A 25966-nucleotide genomic window follows, 5' to 3' on the forward strand; every position below is an offset into this window, starting at 1 on the left:
TGTAACGGAATCTGCTGCACTATATAAGACGCTGTAACGGAATCTGCTGCGCTATATAAGACACTTTAACGGACTTTGCTGCGCTATATAAGACACTGTAACGAATCTGCTGCGCTATATAAGACACTGTAACGGAATCTGCTGCACTATATAAGACACTAAGGGAAACTGCTGCTCTATATAAGAAACTGTAACAGAATCTGCTGCACTAAATAAGACACTGTAACGGAATCTGCTGCGCTATATTAGACACTGTGACGGAATCTGCTGCGCTATATAAGAAACTGTAACGGAATCTGCTGCGCTATATAAGACACTGTAACGGAATCTGCTGCGCTATATAAGACACTGTAACGGAATCTGCTGCACTATATAAGACACTGTAACGGAATCTGCTGCGCTATATAAGACACTGTAACGGAATCTGCTGCGCTATATAAGACACTGTAACGGAATCTGCTGCGCTATATAAGACACTGTAACGAATCTGCTGCACTATATAAGACGCTGTAACGGAATCTGCTGCGCTATATAAGACACTTTAACGGACTTTGCTGCGCTATATAAGACACTGTAACGAATCTGCTGCGCTATATAAGACACTGTAACGGAATCTGCTGCACTATATAAGACACTAAGGGAAACTGCTGCTCTATATAAGAAACTGTAACAGAATCTGCTGCACTAAATAAGACACTGTAACGGAATCTGCTGCGCTATATAAGACACTGTGACGGAATCTGCTGCGCTATATAAGAAACTGTAACGGAATCTGCTGCGCTATATAAGACACTGTAACGGAATCTGCTGCGCTATATAAGACACTGTAACGGAATCTGCTGCGCTATATAAGACACTGTAACGGAATCTGCTGCACTATATAAGACACTGTAACGGAATCTGCTGCGCTATATAAGACACTGTAACGGAATCTGCTGCACTATATAAGACACTTTAACGGACTTTGCTGCGCTATATAAGACACTGTAACGAATCTGCTGCGCTATATAAGACACTGTAACGGAACCTGCTGCACTATATAAGACACTGTAACGGAATCTGCTGCGCTATATAAGAAACTGTTAATAAATAAATAAATGTAACAAGATTAGCTGTCCGCAGCTTGTACTTGTAGCTCAGGTAGCCCAGAGATGGTGACTTAATTAGCACCTCAGTCACTTTGATTTAACAATCTAGAGCAGTGGTTCCCAACCTGGGGTACTAGTACCCCTGGGGGTACTCTGCAGACCAGTTGGGGATACTTGAAAATAATATTGGTAATGACAGACAATGAAAAGGTCTTTTGATGGCTGAAGAAGACCCGTTGCCATGGAGACAAACCATGTTGTGTCATATGCCTGACCAGCAATCCACTGGGAGCTTCCCATGCTGCCCTCAGACATCAGCAGTCATCTGCCCAGCACTGACAAAGGTGGAGGAAGCAGCGGCTTTAATCCTACTGGTGTTAGCGGGAATCCTAGAGATAATACACAACCAGTGTCTAGACACAGAAGAGCATGATTCCTTGCTGTGTACTACTCCTCCGCTCCTCCTTAATATAAGGACATGCATAAGGATCTGCATACTGCTAAGTACTGTCCATATTTCAAAATGAAAGGGTGGGGTACTTATCAATGAAAAGCCTAATCAAGGGGTACGGGAGAGGAAAAAGGTTGGGAACCACTGATCTAGAGTCATGCATGGATATCCCTAAAACCTGGACTGTAATAGCCATGTTTGGGAATCTCTGTAGTAGCTAATGCCATCTGGAGAGGGAGGGGCAGGTAATATTTACCTGGGCCCAGGCTTACTGGAGGTCCCCGGGTCAGCCGCTACTTCCCCCGAAGTATATATTTATCCTATGAAGGGAAATGTATCCATCCTCCTCTGTGGTGCCATCTGTCCAGTGACATCTTCTGGAAAATGGTGCTGTGCCAGACAAAAGATCTGATTGGTTGGTTATCTCTCTCCAAAGCTGAGTTCATAGACCTTATGATCTCTCTCGGGGGCGGTAAAGCAGGTCGACAATGTCTAATTGACCCCAAAAGGTCGATGTGCATAAGGTCAACACTGCAAAAAGTTTGACACAATATAAAGTTGTGAAAAACTCACATCAACATATTGCTTGTGTCAATTATTTGACCATGTCGACCATATGTTGTTGACCTATTGACTTTCTGTCAGCCATCTGGATTCCATCTCTCTCTCTCTCTCTCTTCGCTTATTCACTCTCCAAAGCTCCTACATCTGCCTCCAGTTCATATTGTTCCACATTACAGTGACCTCCAGTTCATATTGTGCTACATAACAGTGACCTCCAGTTCATATTGGGCCACATCACATTGACCTTCAGTCCATATTATGCCACATTACATTGACCTCCAGTTCATATTATGCCACATTACATTCACCTCCAGTTCATATTGTGCCACATTACAGTGACCTTTGGTTCATATTGTGCCACATTACATTGACCTCCATTCAATATTGTGCCTCATTACATTGACCTCCAGTTCATATTGTGCCACATTACAGTGACCTTTGGTTCATATTGTGCCACATTACAGTGACCTTTGGTTCATATTGTGCCACATTACAGTGACCTTTGGTTAATATTGCGCCACATTACATTGTCCTCTTATCATTATATCATCCACACTATATTATCCACTACTATCTGAAAATGTGATGTCTCACAGTTCAGGCTGAACAATGGTTCAGACCCAAGAGTTTAGGAGGAAAATCCAGAAAACTGATATCCAATTTCATATCTTGGTTACAGGGCCCCCTAACGTAGTCCTTTTAAGAAGTGTAAATGCGTAAAATTATGTGAATGGCGTCACAAGAGAGAACTATACCTCCACTATACCTCCACAGTTCATGTCAACAGTCAGTGGTTAAGAAACTTAACGGTGATTACTGTGGATGATTGATCCATAGAGGCAATGTCTATGGTTCTGCGCATACTGCCCCCAATCATTCGCATAGTGGGGACAGCACTCAACATTGGGCATCAGCCACTGATGTTTGCGATCAGTGGCCAACCATCGATGGGGAAATTAATCAGCATCAGGCCATCGATGGTTGCTAGCCAAAACCAACAATGTTTGATGACCAATCCTATCCACCTTTTCTAGTTTGCAAAAAAAAAAAGCATTTGTTTGTTGTTATGATCCAGAATGAATTATTTACACTATTTTCCTTTTTTCCCCACAGTAAACAAATCCTAGAGTATTCATCATACTACAAAATAATGTACTATTCCACCGCAGTCCTCTGGCCACCTGCAGGGCATCTGTGCTCGTCTGACCCCCACGAACGTACAGAAAACCCATAATAACCAGAAGCCATGAACAGTTTGTCACCGGGATATTGAACATTATTACAGCACAATATAGAGAAATAAAGAGAAGTCACAAGGACGGAATCTAGGCGCCGAGTGCATGTCAAGGACGAGGCAATGACAAATAGCTTTACTTAGAGGATAATGGCTTCCACCAGAATCCCCTGGAGACCTCAATAATATAGATAAGTGATGGAGTGTCTACATGAATTACAGCATCCCCTCCTGGACAGGTCTATGGGAACTGGCATGCTTACCCCTCTCCTCTCTAAAGACAGTGGGGGAGGAGGATTTATTTGGAAATGTCTTCCGCATCGATCCCAGCAGGGAGCAGAACTGACCCAGCAGTTTCTGGATCCGGGAAGCCTGCGTAGAACTGTGGATTCTGGGGTTGGAAGGGTAGCGGATGTCTCTTTCTGGAGGTCAACAGATCCCAGGGTGTGGAGGGGAAAAGTCTACTCAGAGACCACTTTTGTGGATGCTCAGGGGAGCCCAGACATGTGCAAGAAATTGTTGTACTCCCCAGAAAAGGACATTCATACAGTCTCCTGTGATGTAAAGGAAGAGGACGTTCTGGATCTGGAGGTAAGGGGATTATCATAGTCAACATTTTTTGTGTGTTGCTGATTGATTAGTGGATGGGGATGTTCTAGATCTGGAAGTAAAGGAGATCATCACTGTGAAAATTAATTGTGTGTCGCTGAATGATTGGTGGACAGGTAAGTTTTAGATCTGGAAAGTAAAGGGAATCATCATTGTGAAAATTAATTGTATGTCGCTGAGTGATTGGTAGATGGGGACGTTCTGGATTTGGAAGTAATCCAGAACGTCCCCATCTACCAATCATTCACACAATGAAAATTCATTGTGTGTCGCTGAGTTATTGGTGGATGGGGATGTTCTGGATCTGGAAGTAAGGGGAGATCATCATAGTGAAAAAAACAAAATTGTGCGTAACTGAAAGTTTGCGCTGAAGCAGCTGTGAAGTAGTCTCTGGACTCAATAGGACTTACACCAGAGGTCCTTAGAGTAGAACAGAAGAAAGGGGGTTTTGAGTTCCAAATACGGTACACAGCGCTAAATTTAAATACATAAAATGGTGTAGACTAGTGATGGACAATTCAATGTGCACAAAAACAAACAAAAAAGTACTTCCCTTTTGTGTATTCCAATATACAAAAGATGAGTGCATCAATCCTTTTTCAAATGAATTAAAGAGTTCTCAAGGTGTATGGTCCATTTTTTTCACGAGTGTCCCAATATGATCATAAAAATGAAAAAACATACATTGTGTTAAAAAATGAAATGACTTCATTACAAGGTGCTTTGAATTTAAAATATTCTTCTTTGTCCTATACGACACAGATGTCTGTAAAATATTTGCTTTTCCTTGATCGTATATTAGCAGGAGGTATACTCCGGGGGTGTACCTCTACTCACATCAATGATGCACGATATAATCCCATAAATGTTTCTTTCGGTAAGGCCCCTTAAAATGACCAAACAAGGAAGATAAGTAAGCGTACCCCCACTCACTGATTACTAGGTGGAGTAACTCCTGTAAAGGTATCTTTCGTAGAGATTTTTGAAAAGGTGTGCTCTAAAGAGTATGGGTCAGTAGTTTATGTTGGCGTACCTCTAATCACATACGAAGTACCAGATGAAAACACATAAAGGTATCTTTGTATTTCTGGTTCAAGGGGGTTACCCAAAAGAAATGGCGTACCACACTCACGATGTTTTAGAATGGAGCCAGACGCATCAAGGTATCTTTTAGTGTTTAAATCCCCCTGTATTATAACAGGCTTGGACCTCTCAATATGGATTTTGGTACTTGTGGAGTATCACGGCTCCCACGATGGGCATTGTATGCCAAAAAATCGCATCGCATACGATCGCATACGATTTTGCACTGAAAAGCATCCAAATGCATTGGAATTAGTATTAAACATGTTCAATGGCCCCCAACTGGCATTTTTGAGGCTGTACCACCCCCACTATCAACGCGAACCCGAAGCGTGGTGAGCGCAGCGAGCCCGCGAGGGGCGGCGGTAAGAGTCCTACGACCTTTTCATACCCCCACTATCCATGTCGGCGTGGAGTTGAGAATAGAAAGCGTGCCCCGCGAGGGGACGCGGATACCTTCACAGGTATCCGCGTCCCCTCACAGGCTTCACAGGTGTCCGCGTCCCCTCGCGGGGCTCGCTGCGCTTGCCACACTTTCTATTCTCAACTCCACGCCAACGTGGATAGTGGGGGTATGAAAAGGTCGTAGGACGCGTACCGCCACCCCTCGCGGGCTCGCTGCGCTCGCCACGCTTCGGGTTCGCGTTGATAGTGGGGGTGGTACAGCCTCAAAAATGCCAGTTGGGAGCCATTGAACATGTTTAATACTAATTCCAATGCATTTGGATACTTTTCAGTGCAAAATCGTATGCGACCGCATGCGATCAAATCGCATGCGATGCGATCGCATACGATTTTGTCAAAAAAACGGCCAAAATTGGTAAAAATCGTATCGCATCGCATGCCATCGCATGCCACTATATAATGCATGCGATGGCATGCGATGGGAGCCGTGATACTCCACAAGTACCTGGATTTTTAGTGGAACCCAAAAAGAGGAGAAAAAATAATATGTAGACTAAAAAACTTTAATTTAACATAATGTCCATAGTTGGACTATAGATACATACAGTGAGAGTTCATATGTACAAAATGGGTAAAAACATTCAAGATAAAAAATACCAAAAAAAAATAAAATATCAAAAATAAAAAATGCTAAATGGACCTGACAGCCCAGGAAGCAATGTGAAAACTGTAACACAATCACAAAACAATAGATGGTATATTTTGTTATAATACAGGGGGATTTGAACACTAAAAGATACCTTGATGCGCCTGGCTCCATTCTAAAACATTGTGAGTGTGGTACGCCATTTCTTTTGGGTAACCCCCTTGAACCAGAAATACAAAGATACCTTTATGTGTTTTCATCTGCTACTTCGTATGTGAGTAGGGGTACGCGAACATAAACTACTAACCCATACTCTTTAGAGCACACCTTTTCAAAAAATCTCTACGAAAGATACCTTTACAGGAGTTACTCCACCTAGTAATCAGTGAGTGGGGGTACGCTTACTTATCTTCCTTGTTTGGTAATTTTAAGGGGCCTTCCCGAAAGAAACCTTTATGGGATTATATCGTGCATCATTGATGTGAGTAGAGGTGCGCCCCCGGAGTTTACCACCTGCTAATATACGATCAAGGAAAAGCAAATATTTCCCAGACATCTGCGTCGTATAGGACAAAGAAGAATATTTTAAATTCAAAGCACCTTGTAAAGAAGTAATTTCTTTTTAATTTCATTTTTTCACACAATGTATGTTTTTTCATTTTTATGATCATATTGGGACACTCGTGAGATCATCATAGTGATAAAGGTTAATACATGTATGTATTGTGCAGTATCACACATGTTAGTGAACACTTAGCCTCACCTGTGACACTCCTCGCTCTTCCCTACATGGTTCACGCCAATTATCCCTCAAAAATGGGTAATAAATGGAAATACATTATCAGGATATTGATCGGTTGTGTAGTTCCATGTGCCTTGCTGATATGTTTGTGTGCTAGTGGTGTGTAACGCCCGGTAATGCCGTGTATTTTCTCTGTATGTCGTGGCATTGTCTGACAGACTGTATTTGCACGCCTGACTGCTCTACAGTTGTCATCTGGTTTACAGGGAGCTGGGGACAGAGGAGGCACAGATGGAGGGGGCCGCTCTGGCCTTGTCTGTATCATAAACATTTTCCTTGACATTTGCAAATAAATTACCTGGATCTAGCGGCTGATCAGGGTATTATAGGAAATCTGACTCCATACTCTGAATCTGAATCCACCTTTGTAATTGGAGCCTTGTTACCTGGAATAACCAGCCCACATTTCACCTTTTCTCAATGTGTTGGTTAAGCCAATAATTCTATTTTTTTTTTATTATGCGTGGCGCACAGTGCGGTTCATCAGGACAATTCTGGACAAGCTCTGCTTTGTTTTGGTGCAGTCAACAAATGTGGCTATATACAGTACAACACACACCGCAGACCGCAGATATACCTGCCTACATTTCTTATTTCCTCTCTGGAAAAAGCTCGGAGAGGAGACCCAAATCACATGGGTGTGTGTGTGTGTGTGTGTGTGTGTGTGGAAGGGGGGAGACATATTACTAAACCCACCCCCATTCCACGAAATGCTGCAATTTGCTGGTCTGCAGGGTTAAAATGGAGGCAAGGCAATGTGCGTCATTTTAGCCCCACCCCCCTCCCCGGAGAGTCGTGAATTACATCATTTTTTATTGCAGGGAATGGGTTTGGGGGGTTTCAGGGAGCATGCTGGAGACTTGCCGACCTGCCCAGAGGAGGTCAAACTTTTGGAAATCTCCTGCCCAAGGGTGGTGAGTTTGGTGGTTTAAAGCCGTTGAATTATTTTATTAATTGTATTACTTAATCTTTTAGTGATACTTTCTTCTCATGGGTTACGGTATAGTGGGTGGGCAATGTCTAGGTCAACAGTCACTAGGTTGACCACTAAAGGATGACAGTGACTAAGTTGACACCTTGAAATTGTCGACACCATAGGTCGGCATTGACAGAAGTTGTGCACAATCTTAAGGTCAACATGGTACATGGCCAGGTCTATTTATGTATTTTATTTTTTTATTTATTACCAGTTATTTATATAACTGCAGCGCTGTACAGAGAATATTATTACCAGGTATTTATATAGCGCACACATATTCCGCTGCGCTGTACAGAGACCATTATAACCGGTTATTTATATAGCGCACACATATTCCGCAGCGCTGTACAGAGAATACTATCACCTGTTACCCGGAACGCACACGGGATCTTAAGAAAAATCTTTGGTAAAGATGTGCGCTGGCCTGAAATCTTTTGTCCAGATCGGACAATAGATTTAAAGGCTAATTTATGCGCACATTTTATGATCGCAGATCTTTCTAGTGTGTGGGCACCTTTACACAAACAACATCAACATCCTTATCATCCTGATTAGCGTCCGATAGTACACAAATATCCCCACAATAGCATCCTCGATTTCTATTATTTCATCACAACCATCTCTACCTGTACTACTCCCCACATACACAGATTGGGCAGAAATTATGGAATTAGACAAACAGGCTTCAGGACAATGTGAAAAAATGTCAGATCCACATATGGAAACCCTAGACTCTCCTCCTCCTCAGGGATTTGTGAACACACAGGGGGTTATTCTGGTTTATTCGGTCCTCCGTGCGCACACACATCCTCCGTGCGCACGCACGTCCTCCGTGCGCACACACCAATGTTTTGGTTGTGCGTATGTGCATGCGCCGCCATAACATCCATTCACAGCCATGCGGGCAACCCGGTGTGCTAGGGGGGTTGGCAGACTGGCAGGCGGCGTTTAATCCACACGTAATGCTGCATAATTTGCAACATTGCATATGGACCAGAATAACCATCACCGTTTGTCCTTCAGCCTTAGGACCAGATTCTCTAAGCTTCAAAAGTGATAAAATGGAGAGTGATAAACAGCCAGCCAATCAGCTCCTGGCTGACATTTTTCAAACACAGTCTGTGACATGGCAGGTAGGAGCTGATTGGCTGACTGTTTATCACACTCCATTTTATCACTTTTGAAGCTTAGAGAATCTGGCCCTTAGTGAGGGTTTTTTCCCCCATGATTTTTCGTATTTTATCGTTGTGATAGATTTTGCTCTTTCCTTATCTCTCTGCACCCTGAACCACCTTTAGTAGATATTATAGTGCTATCATGACTGGCAGCAGCCACACCACTAGTACTTTGTTGCTGCTCCTGCTCTTCCATTACTCTTCCAAGTGTTAATGCTATCCCTGCATTAACAGTCCTGTGTGAAATGTGGCTCAGATGGGCTCCAAAGATCCTTACCTCTACTTTCAACTGTTTTTTTAAACGTCTATCTGTATACTTATATTGTTACAGAATATAACATAACAGAGAAGAATACCTTGTGCGCACTGATATGAATAAGAAAATTGAAAGTGAATGGCCGAGTGCCCGAAGCTATGAGGACTATGATAGCGTGAAATACATTTTAGATTGTACTTTACACTTCTGGCACCAACTGACACTACAATGTTAGGACATTTACACAGAAAAATAGTTCAATGCCACCAAATTCAAGGCTTTTTCTGCCAATCCACCGAGTTTGTTTTTTTAATTTATGGGCTCCCCTTAAATAAATCTTTGTCACTTGGGTGCCACGGCCCGTCTTTAACCCCTGCCAGGGCTGTTCCCTTTCACTCCTATCTTTTGTTTTGTCCCTAGAACAATTATTCGAAAATATCAGTCTCTTCGAAAGGTCTATATTACGTACGTTGCACACAGCCAGAGATATATGCAAAGACATTCATAGCAGCTGTGCGCAAATATGCAAATGTTGCATCTACCGGGAGCTGTCCCATAATTGACATCTGATTGGCTAAGAGCACCTGTTGACAACCTTTTTTCTTTCCCATACCCCTTGATTAGGCTTTTCATTTATGACTACCCCCCTCAATTTAAATTATTCACAGTACTTACGATTGGAGTGGAAGTGAGTGGTATGTGTGTCCTTATGACTGTCCTTACATTAAGGAGTAGCAGAGGAGTAGTGTGCAGTAAGGAGTCTGGTCCCTCTGTGTCCGCTGGCTTTGTACTGTCTCTGAGGGTTCCCATTAACTCCTGCTTCCTCCACCCATGTCAGAGGGGAGTACATGAACACAGATCTTCTGAACATCTGAGGGCAGCTGGGGTAGCTCCCAGTGGATTGCTGGTCGGGTAAAAGCACAAGGAGACACTGATGATGGGGCAGATGGAACTGTAAGTGACGCAACGTACATTGTCTCCATGGCAATTGGAGACTTCTTCCACCTTCGGGAGACTTCTTGCTCTTCTTCCGCCATTAATAATATTATTTTCTATAACTTCTGGTTCCAGTCCAATGTAGGTGGCTGTGGCACAAGTGACCTGCACTGCAGCCCCGGTTCCCATCGACTTTCCAGCCGCATATACAGTAGGAGCAAGTTTCATCTTTGCTCCTTTGGCCATGACTAGCCATGGCTATTCTATTGTTCTCAGCTGCAATACGTATTGTATTGCAGCTGAGAACAATAGAATAGCCATGGCTAGCCATGACCAAAGGAGCAAAGATGAAACTTGCTCCTACTGTATCTTTCAAAGACCCGACGCACCTCGCTCTCCACACTCTGGTACAGCTCCAGAGTTGGATGGAGAGGTTTCTCTCCCTGCAGATGCCGAGGGGGACACAGAAAAGCTGCACTGCCAAACTGCAGGCTAAATCCAACATGGCCACTGCGCCTGAGCCCCAGCATATCACGCTGTCCCAGCAAGGCACACAGGCACTTTTCTCTCAGCCCGCTTCACCTACGAGCACTGAGGGCCTTCCAGTCACCTATGGGGAGGTGGTAAAAGCCATCATGGAGACTGGCCCATTAAAGGATGCACAGGCAGCATAGTTTAATCTTGCTATGGAGAATGTCACATCCCAGCTTAAACAAATTGCCCAAGCACAACACGCCACTGAGTGCAGAGTGGGGGAACTTTTCCATGATGTTTCCACACTGAAAACCTCCTCTTCTCATCTCCAAACATCATATCGTGAGTTACAGAATAAGATTGACGATTTGGAGAACAGGTCAAGAAGGAACAAGCTGCGGCTTGTAGGTTTGGATAAATCCCTTAAAGGGACAAAATTTATATAAATTCCTTCAAATTTCTGCTACAGATTTCGGATCAGTGCCAAAATATGATTGTTGAACGGGCTCATCGCCTATGCCCATTTTCAGATGCCTCAACTTCTTGCACAAGGAAGCTATATGGGAGGCCTCTAGGAGGCAATGCGACCTCATGCAGGACAATGCTAAGATATTTATTTTTCAAGATTACATGGCTGAGGTGACACGTGCCCATAAATTGTTTTCCCCAATTTATATCACGCTGTTTAAATCCAAAAGGAAATTTGCATTGTTATACCCAGCACGTCTAATGCTCTTTGAAGGTGACACCACCAAAGATTTCACTTCTGCCTCTGATTCCAACAGCTACCTTTCTAAACATACCGACCCCTTCAGCCCCAACTTCCAAGATGGCCATATACCTGCAGCAGTTGCTGATTGAGTTACCCGTGTTTCCGAAGCCCAGGATGTCTTGTGCTATGTTTGATGGAATGTTAGCCCGCTACACTTCCCACCTGAGAGCTGACAATACTATCGTATGTTTAATGGCCCTAAGGGTATAACTACTGCTCAGCACTTTCAGGTTGTAAGCAGCCTAAGGACATACTTGATACCCAGTTGCACTCCCTCCAGTTGACTATGAATCTCGCAAAACTTCAGCTTAGCTACAGTTCCTTGAAGGCCTTACTGTCTATGCTGACTTTTGATTTAGATGGCTAGTTTACAGGATCATAAGTGGACACTGCTTTGTTCCAATTTATACACATTTTTGCCTATACGGTTTCGGGGGGTTGGGGTTTGGGTCCATTTTTCAATGTTTAAGTTGTTGCGGTGGTCAGGGGGGGTGTCTGCTAAGGGGCCCTCGGGCTATGCTCGTTGGTTTCTGCAGCCTCTATGTCTCTACCTTGCCGGAAGTTACTGATTTTTTTATCGTGGTACCCGCATTGGGCCTAGGTCCATCACGTATACTATGTCTATGTGTTTTGTGTGTACGTGTTGCCCTCCCCCTGTCCATACTTTCCCTTTCATGTCTTGTCTCCCCCATCCTAAGGTGCATCCTGCTACTATTTGTATGCTCCCAATAGATGAATAATGGCGAGTCTTAAGATTGCCACCTTAAAGGTGGGCCGTTTTAATACTCCTGCCAAACGCAGGAAAATTCTGACATATCTCAACAAAATGTCCCTCAACATTGCCTTCCTCCAAGAGTCCCACTTGCTCCCACCAGAAGTGCTTAAGCTGAACATGCTGAGATGGTCAGTTTTGGCCTCAGCATCTTATCATTCTAAATCGCGAGGGGTGGTGATTCTTTTGAGGAACGCTATTGGCTATAAGGTGTTATCAGTTGATGCAGAGCAACAGGGCAGATATGTTATTGTGAATGCAATTATTAATGGATCTTCCTACGTTTTATGCAACATTTATACACCCAATGTCAATTTCCGGGACTTCATTGTATCCTTGAATACCAAACTAACCACCTTTGCAGGCCAAACCCTTATAGTAGGCAGAGATTTCAATGCTGTTGCCTCTCACACCCTAGATAGAAATATGCCTCCTCTGAGGTATAACCGATCCTCTGATACTAATATCCCTTCCCTATGTGACAGGTTCCAGTTGGTGGATTCGTTGAGGGCATGTTACCCTATAGAAAGGGATTGCCTCTCAGCAGCACACGGTACTCTGTCGGGACTAGATTATATCCTCATTTCCTGACATGTGTTCCCTAAAATTGTTGATTCCAAGATTGAAACTATAAGTGTCTCAGACCACACTCTTTGCTGGCTGCAGCTGGTTACATATGTAGATAAAGGGACTGTCCACCAATGGTGGTTCCTCGCCTACCTCTCCAATTCCATCCAGTTCCGCTCTATGTTGGACTATAAACACCATAACCTGCAGGCTGAAACGTACGACCCTTTACTATTTTGGCAGACCTCCAAGTCAGTCTTGAGAGGCGCCATTATCTCCTATTTTTAAAATGGGGAAAAGCGCTGGATTCCACATACCTGGAGGCGCAGTCCCAGTTGACCCAGTCCTTCCAAAGTGTTAAAACCAATCCTACTGTGGCTGCAAAAACTAAATATTATATGGAAAAGGCAACCTCAGACAGTATATGGTATATAGCTTTCAGAGGAATAGTGCATTCCATCATTTTGGAAACAAGGCCAGCAGGTTACGGTACCATCTGCTGGCGGGTAGACGGTCCCCGGCTATTGTTAAATCTGTCCACCGCCCAGATGGGGTATTGAGAAAATCCAATGCAGATATTGCAAATGTGTTTCATAATTTCTGCTCTTAATTATACTCTGCCCCATCTGTTGATGCGATGGAAAAAGAGACTTTTTGGTCTAACATCTCAATTCACACAGATGGACTCACTGACATGCGCTGGCACTCATAGGCTACATTAATACTATACAGAGGTCCATGTCACCCCAAAAAGTGGAACCGGTCAATGGCGGCTTGTGTCGTTGACATACCATCCCTCCCGGAGGGGGATGCTGTCTTGAGACACTGTCAACTGAAGTCAAAATATCTGCACTCTGCCTCCCTTCAGGAGGTACATTTGAGAATACTGTACAGGGCCTATGTGGCACCTATTCAAAGGGGTTACATGATTCCTGTGTTAAGTGTGGACAATATAGATCCACTTTTTTTCATAACTTTTGGCAGTTTGACAAGATAGCGACATATTGGAACAAACTTATTTCCCTGATTAATAATCTTTTCCGGCTAAAGGTATCCAAGAAACCCACTGTGTGTTTGCTCTCCTTTTTAGTGACTGTGATCTAGACGGTCCTGAGGAAGTCCTCTTGCCTACCTTGACGGTGACTATGGGGAGCGTGAAAAAACTGATACTAGGGCATTGGATTAAATGTACGGCCCGTCAATTCTAGAAACCAAAAATATGCTACTCAAAACATTGTATATGGAAAAACAGGCCACTTTACCGGATATACTGTAGAAACAGGGGTGACACACTTTTATAAAAAATGGGGTCCATACATTGAAACCCAGCCCACCGATATCCAAACACAGATATTACGTCTATACAAAAAAAACCTGATGGTACCTGATAAGACAGTGACATAATGCATGAAGTACGTTGTTTCCCCAGGGTCTTGCCTTCCTGATTATGAATCTAATACAACCATACTGTCGTGTACTAGCACATATGACTCGCCCTGATTTGTATAACTATTAATGGGATGTCACCCTTTAACCCATGTCTTTCCCCTCTGTTCTCACCCCGTGTTTTGTCTATTTGTCTGTTTGTCTGACCCCCTTGTTATGGTTTTTCTTTTTATTATATGGTATTTGTATAAAAAAAAGTAAATAGTAATTACGTTATGAATGGGGATGTCTATGTAGAATCTGTTCTGCCTGGTGATGCTATGTGGCACCAGTGTCTATGCACCAGTCATGCTTACAATCAGTTCATTCAATTTATATGAGACATCTGTGCGACTGTATGATTGTGCAAGACACTCTACTTGATATTCACTATTTGTCTTCTTGAACTGTACTATTTTGAATCTTCAAATAAAATGTGTTTGAAAAACAATATTATTTTCAAGTACCCCCAACCACTCTACAGAGTACCCCCAGGGGTATGAGCAGGGGCGAATTTAGGGGCCAGGCCGCCCCTAGGCACAACATTTTTGTGCCCCCCCTCCCCCTATTTTAATGTAATCATATATGTATATACATTGTTATTTATGTGTTTCATAAAAATTTAATTGTAGCCCACCTTAATATTTTTTTTAGCACTCTGGACTGCTCACTGTAAGGAGGACCCGGAGGGAGGGAGGCACTTATTAGTACAGTGATTAGCACAGTGTCTCCGTCAGTCTCTGGCTCACACACTGTGACTGACTGAGCGCAGGGAGGATCTGCGTGCCGCTAAGCTCAGCTGCTGGATACACAGCAGCCAATAGACTGTGTGTGTGTAGAGTAGCCAATGGGCGGGCGCCGGCAGCAGTGAGCCTGAGCCATTTCCGGATGCACAGGGGGACCGTCGGACCCAGGCACTAAGCGGTGATGTAATGTGCATGGCAGAGTGGGTGGGCAGTGGCAGGTGATGAGCGGCGCTGCCGCCGACAAATGATAATTCATGACTGCGGCGGTGGCGCTCGTCACTCGCCGCTGCCCACCCGCTGTGCCATTTAACAGAATGTCAGATTGCCTGCTGCCCTTAATTGGTGCCGCCCTGAGGCTGGTGCCTCATGGGCCTAGGCACAAATCCGGCCCTGGGTATGAGTATTCCAGGTTGGGAAGCATTGGCTTACAGGTGTCCTAAGGTGTCTCAGCCAATTAACGCCAAGATGTTAATGTAATTTCCCAGCACGAAGCACTGGTTACCAGTTGTTGGCAGTAGGTTTTAGACCAATTTCAAATCAATTCAAAATCAACCTTTAGTAAATGTATTCATTTAATTTATTAACTAAAAGTTTCCTGAGGACTAGTAGATATTTATTCTGGCTCTCACCTAAACTGCAGAGCAGGGCCGGCGCCACCACTAGGCAAATCTAGGCATTTGCCTAGGGCGCTGGCCACCGGAGGGCGGTATTTCGCCCCCCCCCTTGCCGCCCGGGTACCTGTCCTGCGGCGTATATGTGTGTAAAAGCTGGCGGCGGCAGCGGGGGGTCCCTGCAGTCAATAAGAAATAACGATGCTATCCACCGGGCTATGCGGAAGCACTTCTGTTTTGGTTTTGAGATTCAGCCAATCAGCGTGCACCGTGCGGCCAGTGTTTCCAAAACAGAAGCGCTTCTGCATAGCCCGGCGGATAGCGCTCGTTATTTCTTATTGACTGCAGGGACCCCCCGCTGCCGCCGCCGCCGCCAGCTTTACAGCGCCGCAGGACAGTTACCCGGGCGGCAGACACCGGGGTGCCACCACCCCGACTTGCCTGGGGCGCTCTGGTGCCTTGCACCGGCCCTGCTGCAGAGTGGTTTCACCTTCTCAAATTTAGATATGTATCAAACAGTGTTTCTTCAGAACCAAGCTAATGGTCTGTTCTAATAATTTCTTTCCTGGCGGATGCAGTAGACATGTCCAGTTCCTTCCCTTGTAAGGATCTATTTTGGTTCTACTCACGAATCTCATACACATATCAGCTCACACTTCTAAGACACCCCCGCTAATTGGAAGGCTAGGGATAAATGTATGGCTCCCCTTGTTACCTCCCGTTCACATACCCCTTGTTACCTCCCACTCACATACACCTTGTTACCTCCCGCTCACGTTCCCCTTGTTACCTCAGGCTCACGTACTGTACACCTCATTATCTCCCGCTCACGTAGCCCTTGTTAGCTCCCGCTCACTTACACCTTGTTACCTCCCGCCCTTGTTACCTCCCGCTCACGTACACCTTTTTACCTCCCGCTCACGTTCCCCTTGTTACCTCAGGCTCACGTACACCTTGTTACCTCCCGCTCACGTACCCATGGTTACCTCCCGCTTACGTACCCCTTGTTACCTCCCGCTCATGTACACCTTGTTACCTCCCGCTCACATAGCCCTTGTTACCTCCCGCTCACGTACACCTTGTTACCTCCCGCTCACATAGCCCTCGTTATCTCCCGCTCACGTACACCTTGTAAACTCCCGCCCTTGTTACCTCCCGATCACATACAGTACCCCTTGTTACATCCTGCTCATGTACACCTTGTTACCTCCCGCTCATGTACCCCTTGTTACCTCCTGCTCACGTACCCCTTGTTACCTCCCGCTCACGTACACCTTACCTCCCGCTAACATTCCCCTTGTTACCTCCCGCTCACGTACACCTTGTTACCTCCCGCTCACGTACACCTTGTTACCTCCTGCTCACGTACACCTTGTTACCTCCCGCTCACGTTCCCCTTATTACCGCCCGCTCACGTTCCCCTTGTTACCTCCCGTTCACGTACACCTTGTTACCTCCCGTTCACGTACACCTTGTTACCGCCCGCTCACGTTCCCCTTGTTACCTCCTGCTCACGTACCCCTTGTTACCTCCCGCTCACAGACACCTTGTTACCTCCCGCTCACAGACACTTTGTTACCTCCCGCTCATGTACCACTTGTTACCTCCCGCTCACGTACACCTTACCTCCCGCTAACATTTCCCTTGTTACCGCCCGCTCAAGTTCCCCTTGTTACCTCCCGCTCACGTTCCCCTTGTTACCTCCCGCTCACGTACCCCTTGTTACCTCAGGCTCACATTCCCCTTGTTACCGCCCGCTCACGTTCCCCTTGTTACCTCCCGTTCACGTACCCCTTGTTACCTCCCGCTCACGTACCCCTTGTTACCTCCTGCTCATGTACCCCTTGTTGCCTCCCGCTCACGTACACCTTACCTCCCGCTAACATTCCCCTTGTTACCGCCCGCTCACGTTCCCCTTGTTACCTCCCGCTCACGTTCCCCTTGTTACCTCCCGCTCACGTACACCTTGTTACCTCCCGCTCACAGACACCTTGTTACCTCCCGCTCCCCTTGTTACCTCCCGTTCACGTACACCTTGTTACCTCCCGTTCACTTACACCTTGTTACCGCCTGCTCACGTTCCCCTTGTTACCTCCCGCTCACGTACCCCTTGTTACCTCCCGCTCACAGACACCTTGTTACCTCCCGCTCACAGACACCTTGTTACCTCCCGCTCACGTACACCTTGTTACCTCCCGCTCACGTACCCCTTGTTACCTCCCGCTCATGTACCCCTTGTTACCTCAGGCTCACGTTCCCCTTGTTACCGCCCGCTCACGTTCCCCTTGTTACCTCCCGTTCACGTACCCCTTGTTACCTCCCGCTCACGTACCCCTTGTTACCTCCTGCTCATGTACCCCTTGTTGCCTCCCGCTCACGTACACCTTACCTCCCGCTAACATTCCCCTTGTTACCGCCCGCTCACGTTCCCCTTGTTACCTCCCGCTCACGTTCCCCTTGTTACCTCCCGCTCACGTACACCTTGTTACCTCCCGCTCACAGACACCTTGTTACCTCCCGCTCACGTTCCCCTTGTTACCTCCCGTTCACAGACACCTTGTTACCTCCCGCTCACAGACACCTTGTTACCTCCCGCTCACGTTCCCCTTGTTACCTCCCGTTCACGTACACCTTGTTACCTCCCGTTCACTTACACCTTGTTACCGCCTGCTCACGTTCCCCTTGTTACCTCCCGCTCACGTACCCCTTGGTACCTCCCGCTCACAGACACCTTGTTACCTCCCGCTCACAGACACCTTGTTACCTCCCGCTCATGTACCCCTTGTTACCTCCCGCTCACGTACACCTTACCTCCCACTAACATTCCCCTTGTTACCGCCCGCTCACGTTCCCCTTGTTACCTCCCGCTCACGTTCCCCTTGTTACCTCCCGCTTACGTACACCTTGTTACCTCCCGCTCACAGACACCTTGTTACCTCCCGCTCACGTTCCCCTTGTTACCTCCCGCTCACGTTCCCCTTGTTACCGCCCGCTCACGTACACCTTGTTACCTCCCGCTCATGTTCCCCTTGTTACCTTCTGCTCATGTACCCCTTGTTACCTCAGGCTCACGTACCCCTTGTTACCTTCCGCTCACGTACCCCTTGTTACCTCCCGCTCACGTATACCTTGTTATCTCCCGCTCACGTACACCTTGTTACCTCCCGCTCACGTACCCCTTGTTACCTCCCGCTCATGTACCCCTTGTTACCTCCCGCTCATGTACCCCTTGTTACCTCAGGCTCACGTACCCCTTGTTACCTCCCGCTCTCATAGCCCTTATTACCTACCGCTCACGTACACCTTGTTACCTCAGGCTCACGTACACCTTGTTGCCTCCCACTCACATACCCCTTGTTACCTCCTGCTCATGTACCCCTTGTTACCTCCCGCTCACGTACCCCTTGTTACCTCCCGCTCACTTACCCCTTGTTACTTCAGGCTCACGTACACCTTGTTGCCTCCCACTCACATACCCCTTTTTACCTCCCGCTCACATACACCTTGTTTCCTCCGGCTCACATACACCTTGTTACCTCCCGCTCACATACACCTTGTTACCTCCCGCTCACATACACCTTGTTACCTCCCGCTCACATACCCCCGCTCACATACCCCTTGTTACTTCCCGCTCACATTCCCCTTGTTACTTCCGGCTCACATACCCCTTGTTACCTCCCGCTCACGATCCCCTTGTTACCTCCCGCTCACGTACACCTTGTTGCCTCCCACTCACATACCCCTTGTTACCTCCCGCTCATGTACCCCTTGTTACCTCCCGCTCACGTACCCCTTGTTACCTCCCGCTCACTTACCCCTTGTTACTTCAGGCTCACGTACCCCTTGTTACCTCCCGCTCACATACCCCTTGTTACCTCACGCTCACGTACCCCTTGTTACCTCCCGCTCACATACCCCTTTTTACCTCCCGCTCACATACACCTTGTTTCTTCCCGCTCACATACACCTTGTTACCTCCCGCTCACATACCCCCGCTCACATACCCCTTGTTACTTCCCGCTCACATTCCCCTTGTTACCTCCCGCTCACTTACCCCTTGTTACTTCAGGCTCACGTACCCCTTGTTACCTCCCGCTCACATACCCCTTGTTACCTCACGCTCACGTACCCCTTGTTACCTCCCGCTCACATACCCCTTTTTACCTCCCGCTCACATACCCCTTTTTACCTCCCGCTCACATACACCTTGTTTCCTCCCGCTCACATACACCTTGTTACCTCCCGCTCACATACCCCCGCTCACATACCCCTTGTTACTTTCCGCTCACATTCCCCTTGTTACCTCCCGCTCACTTACCCCTTGTTACCTCCCACTCACATACACCTTGTCACCTCCCGCTCACGTACCCCTTGTCACCTCCCGCTCACGTACCCCTTGTCACCTCCCGCTCACGTACACCTTGTCACCACCTGCTTACATACACTGCTCTGTGATACCAGACATTGGGGGTTATTTTGGTCCACTCTTTCTGACAAATTCCTTCTTAGATGGACAAAACCATGTGCACTGCAGGTGGGGCAGATGTAACTTGTGCAGAGAGAATTAGATTTGGGTGGGGTTTTACTTCAAAGTGAGATCTATATTGCAGTGTAAAAATAAAGCAGCCAGTATTTACCCTGCACAGAAACAAAATAACTCACCCAAATCTAATTCTCTCTGCACTCTCTGCAGTGCACATGGTTTTGTCCATCTAAGAAGGATTTTGTCAGAAAGCGTGAACCAGAATAAGGCCCATTGTACTGTGCCAGTTTAGAGGAAGCACAGAAATAAGGATGTGTGCTGTCCATTGATTAGTGTGTGGATGTGTGTGGAGTAATGTTAATGTATACTGTGTGTGCTGTGTGTACTGCAGTGTACTACAGATTATTCAGATCTGATCGAAGTACAAATTTGTTCTTAAAATAGGCAAAACCATGTGCACTGCAGATGAGGCAGATGTAACAGAGAGTTAAATTTGGGTGGGGTGTGTTGAAACTGAAATCTAAATTGCAGTGCAAAAAAATGCAGCCAGTATTTACCCTGCACAGAAACAAAATAACTCACACAAATCTAACTCTCTCTACACATGTTACATCTGTCCCACCTGCAGTGCACATGGTTTTGCCCATTTTGATAACAAATTTGTACTGCGTTCAGATCTGAATAAGGCCCTATATGCATAGGCGAATCTAGGGGGTGGTCCGGGGGTGCACAGGACCACCCATTAGCCCATTTTGTAGCTGATGGATGGGGCTTTCCAACGAGCCCAGCCCTGTGTCTCTAGCCCCCTGGGAACCGGAGATACGGCCAGGCAAAGCTGGAACGTTTTCCCTATAGGATAACATGGGACCCGCTAATTCCGACCCCCACCCAGTTCAACGGCTGCCAGTTCCCCTTTCGGCATCACTGAAGCTCGGGATTAATCTCAGTCGAACCCAAATCTCTGGGCCTTCAATCTGATACCAGGCTGTATCCATATGGGTTAATTGGTTCCAGGGATATTGAGGTTAAACCGTTTTTTTTTTTTCATTTCTTAACTGTAATTTCATGACTGTTTATGTTATTTGAGGGCAGATTTCTCTGGAACCAAACAGCCCAGTTTCACGGGACCAAAATCATTCGAAGCCAACTCAAAAGTTCTTCAATATGATACTGGTCTCATGTAAATGGGTCAGTTGGTTCTGAAGATATAGCTGGTTGGTTAAAGGGGGGAAGGGAGAGGGGAGTGGTTGTCTCTCCCCCTCACACCGAAAATGCAGGGACTAGGCTGGTGTATAAGGGGTCAGCCTGGGAATGTCCATGCATGATCCTGAGACCATATTCCCGGGTAAATCCCTGCATTTTCTGTTGTGAAAGGGGCATTATTTCAAACAGCCGTGACCTGCAGTGCTCTGAATACAGCCGAGCAGCTCTCTGTCCAGCTGTCAATGACTGTCACCCCTGCAGCTTCCGCTCCAATTCTTCTGCTAGATTTCACCTCAGCCCGCCCCCCCTTTAATCATGTGGTGCCGGCGCCCGGTGTGCTCCCCCGATGTCACGCACAACAACAGCGCGCACAATATTTAAAATGTCCACTCGGCTAGAGGGGACATCAGGAGGGGAGTGGGAGCGTGCTCTGCGCTGCGCTCTGCTCCTCTCCCCATAGAAGCAGCTGCACCACTCTCCATCTCTCCCTGCAGCAGCAGCGAAGGCTCATATAAAAATTTACAGTAAGTGGCACTTTTGGGGGCATTGCTTAAGGGACGCTACAAGTGGCAGTATGTGGGGGCATTACATATAATGTGTGGCTTAATGTGTAAGGGGCATTACGGTGTGCAGCATCATGTGTAAGGGGCATTATGTGTGCAGCATCATGTGTAAGGGGCATTATGGTGTGCAGCATCATGTGGAAGGGACATTATGTGTGCAGCATCATGTGTAAGGGACATTATGTGTGCAGCATCATGTGTAAGGGGCATTATGGTGTGCAGCATCATGTGGAAGGGACATTATGTGTGCAGCATCATGTGTAAGGGACATTATGTGTGCAGCATCATGTGTAATGGGTACTATGGTGCACGGCATCATGTGTAATGTGTACTATGGTGTGCGGCATCATATGTAATGGGTACTTCGGTGTGCGGCATCATGTGTAATGGGTACTATGATGTGCGGCATCATGTGTAATGGGTACTATGGTGCCATCAAGCAAGAACCCCCTAGCAATGAGCACGTAGGTAAGCAGCACTTATGTGGCAAATATGTAATGGGCATTACGGTTTGTTATATAGTATGTAATGGGCATCATGATGTGTGGCACAATGTGTAATGGGCATTATGGTGTGTGGCCTTATGTGTAATTGGCATTACGGCGTGTGGCTTTATGTGTAATGGGCATTACGGAGTTTGCTAAAATGTGTAATGGGCATTACTGTGTATGGTCTAAAGTGTAATACCACACCCCTTTTTGTGATGCCACGCCTCCTTCACGTGAGGCCACGCCCCTTTTTGACGCGCGGCTACGCCGCGCAAAGGTCCCCCTGCTGTTGTCTCTAGATCTGGGACCACCCATTACCATAATTCTAGATTCGCCTATGCCTATATGTATCATGTTTGTGTTGTGCATTGTGCTCCCGCTGTCTCTGCTGATCACTGCTGCCTCTGTCTCCCCCACAGAACGACTCTTCCAGTGACAGCGACACAGACAGCGAGAGCCATTTCTCGCTCCTCCTGCCCCAGGATTACCTCGGGCTGGCCGTGTTCTCCATGCTCTGCTGCTTCTGGCCCCTGGGCATCGCTGCCTTCTTCCTGTCACAGAAGGTGAGATGTGGGGGGTAGTGCCAACATGGCGGCCTGTTCTGGGGGCTGCTGGTGTAACGGGACATGATGGGAGGGGGGGAGGGACACAAATAAAATGCCCAGAAACTTGTACAGAAAGCTGCAGACCTGACGTACATTTATTTATTCTTCTGCTCAGTATTTGTCATTACAGCATAACATTAACATTGATAGAATATGCAGCATAACATACAATAAATAGTAATAACCGCACTATAAGGTGAGTATGTGTCAGTCAGTCTCATTGTCTGGAGTTCCTTTGTGTGTTTTGATGGAACCAGTTACCTGCAGACAGCACAGACAGGCAATATTCAGCCAACAAGTGCACCCTTATACATACGACGTATACCCACATTACACAGAGACCCCCCATATGTACACTGGACCCTTAGCACATACCGCACACAGGGGGTTATTCTTGTGCATTCGCACTGAGGACCGATGTTGCGCGTATGCGCAGGCGCGTTTCTGCGCATGTGCAAACAAAGGGTGTGTGCACCCACTGCGAATATTCTGTTCGCCGGGTGCACACACCCTAGAAGGGGAGCAGGGGGCGGAGAAGGGCAGGGGGCGCCGGGAAGCCCCATTACCATGTGGGAACGCCCAGCGTTTCATGAGCCTTCCCATGAGAACCTGGGCGTTTTCATGGTAATGAGGCGGTGACGCGGGTGCGGGGGGGCAGGCAGCTGACATCACCGGACATCACTGGACTTGAAAGTCACTTTTATATTCGAGTTCCTTCCACATCTTTCCACAGTCGGGGACCATGGGAAAATGTGGGAGGTTACCCGCGGCATACGGATGGATGTTTATGCTAAACATCCATTTGCAGCTTGTGCGGGCGAACCCGCACTGCCACCTGCCAGACATTTGGCGGGAGGGGTTTGCTGGACCCCCCTAATTCCGTCCTCGAGGCACCATAGCTTTGCAGGTTTGATCTCGGCCACTTTAATGTAACCACACGTGCTAAAACCTGGACTGTTAGTTTGTCTTGTGGACTGAATTTGGGAGATCTTCCACTAAACAATTATATCATTCCACACATCCCACTAACTGTAGCTGTTGGGACTCTGCTGACCTCAGTTAAATCCCCAATGTACAAAGGGCCTGCAACAGAACTGCAAACTAGGCTGCGTCTGAATCGGCCCATAAAATAGCTAGGCATGAGGTTATGGATCTTGTTGAATTATGCAAGAACCTTTTTATGGAGAAACCTTGTGGCTTTCAACAAAATAATCTAACATAGTAGTAATCATATAATGAGTCATCGGTGTTCCCGGGGGCAACATTACTGATCATCAGAGATGGTTAAGCATCCATTGCACTCCCAGCTGTGGCAGATAAAGCTTGGGAGATGAGGACCCAGGAGACACTGGATTAGGAATCAGAGGAGAAGGTCCGGGCGAGATGATAGAGCAGAAGTCATTGTATAGCTTGCTAACTGGGATTTTCCTTTCTCTACAGACCAACAAGGCTTCAGCCCAAGGTGACTACCACGGTGCCAGTGTGGCTTCCAGACAGACTTTCCTGCTGGCTGTTCTCTCAATCTTCCTGGGCATTTGCACCTACGTGGGTGCTGTGGTAGCACTAATCGCCTACCTATCCAACAGAGCCCCAACCTAGGAGACTGGACACCAACCTGCAGAACTTTGCTCCTCCGAATGGGACCACTGCTCAACCAACAGTTCCCGGGGGAAGAGCACACTGGTCATATCTGGTGGGGCTGAGTCACAAGGGTTGTTCCCACCATAGAGCCTCACTTTATAAACACATGATGTCCAATTTCCTAATCAGACCAAACTCATTTATCTTTTAAACTGATTGAACATTCTGATGATTTGACTCCATGTGGGATTAATTGCAAACTTGACACAATTTCACAAAGACATGATGAGTGGGCAACCAGTAGCTGCCGAGGGAGGTGGAAGTGTACATAATAAAACATTGTCCTTTCTTATTGAAGTATTTTGAATTATATTTAAAGGATATGCCAACGAAAAATGTAAATTCAGAAAGCTTGTTGCTATTACCTGGGGCCCAGCACTCTGTTGGGGGCCCCACAGAACCTGGAGCTCTGACCCGCCCACTGGCATAGTATTGCCCCGGAACAGCATGCCACAGGGTGAAAAAGACCAGGTTGGCAGCAACGAGTGGACCCGGACAGCCCACCTAACTCTCCTCACTGCTGCAGGCCGGTTCTATTGTCAGACACAATGGAAGTGCAGTGGTGGGAGGAGCTCACAAGGTAGCTGGGGAAACGGCAGTTATAGTGAATGCTGAATCCTGGATAAGTAGCGTCCTGGGACCTGGATTTACTTAGGATTTTCCATCTAGATCTGAATTTCCATTTTGTCTGAATTATCCTATAAATATATATTGCTGTCTGATATTTTTTTTTTTCTAATCAAAATTTGTAAATAAAGTGAATGTTCATGGAAGGAGCGACACACTGCCCGTCTCTTGCTGAGAACTCGTTTCACTCCTTTGTGCTAATTACTGGGCCTGCACTAATATTAAATTATGGCTGGATTTGCATAACGATGATTTCATTGTTGGTTTTTGAGCCCTGATTGGATAAACTGTTGTTACAGCTGTGTCTGGCATTAATGTCCCTGGTTGTCCTGAAATGACACTGTCACCGGTAATGACGGGTATGGGTCATACGCTGACAGTAAGAAGGTTGTGAGTCAATCGGTCGACTCAGTGGCGTAACTATTAAATTTGTGCCCTCCTGCCGCAAATTCGGGCAATAACATCCCCCCCCCCCTCATGTGGCCGGTACCTCCTGCCGCCGGTGCTTCTGTCTGAGGGTCCCGTCTCCTGCTGCTAATAAAAAAACAACCCCCCACCCGTAGGGTTAACAAACCCCCCAACCCCGTGCGGCCGGTACCTCCTGCCGGCGGCGCTTCTGTCGGGTCCTGGCTCTCCCGGCTCCTGCAGCAAATAAAAAGCGACACTCAGAAAATGGCTGCCCCCATAATGCAGACAGTTTTTGAGGATGCTAGAGGAGGTCACCGCTAGGACACGACAGAAGCACCGGCGGCAGGAGCTAC

At 46.8% G+C, this 25966-nt stretch overlaps 1 protein-coding gene across 1 annotated transcript in view; it reads left to right on the forward strand.

Moving 5' to 3' along the window:
• The window catches only part of TMEM91 (transmembrane protein 91), a 42165-nt gene extending 16658 nt beyond the window's left edge, over positions 1 to 25507 (forward strand). The window contains exons 2-4 of the mRNA XM_083159834.1: positions 3217 to 3928; positions 22752 to 22895; positions 24378 to 25507. Coding sequence (XP_083015960.1) covers positions 3536 to 3928; positions 22752 to 22895; positions 24378 to 24536 — 696 coding nt within the window. The 5' untranslated portion in view covers positions 3217 to 3535 and the 3' untranslated portion in view covers positions 24537 to 25507. The remainder of the gene's footprint in view (positions 1 to 3216; positions 3929 to 22751; positions 22896 to 24377) is intronic.
• The last annotated feature ends 459 nt before the right edge of the window (positions 25508 to 25966 follow it).

Source organism: Crinia signifera, chromosome 9 (assembly GCF_055691185.1).
Source record: "Crinia signifera chromosome 9, ASM5569118v1, whole genome shotgun sequence".
Taxonomy (NCBI): domain Eukaryota; kingdom Metazoa; phylum Chordata; class Amphibia; order Anura; family Myobatrachidae; genus Crinia; species Crinia signifera.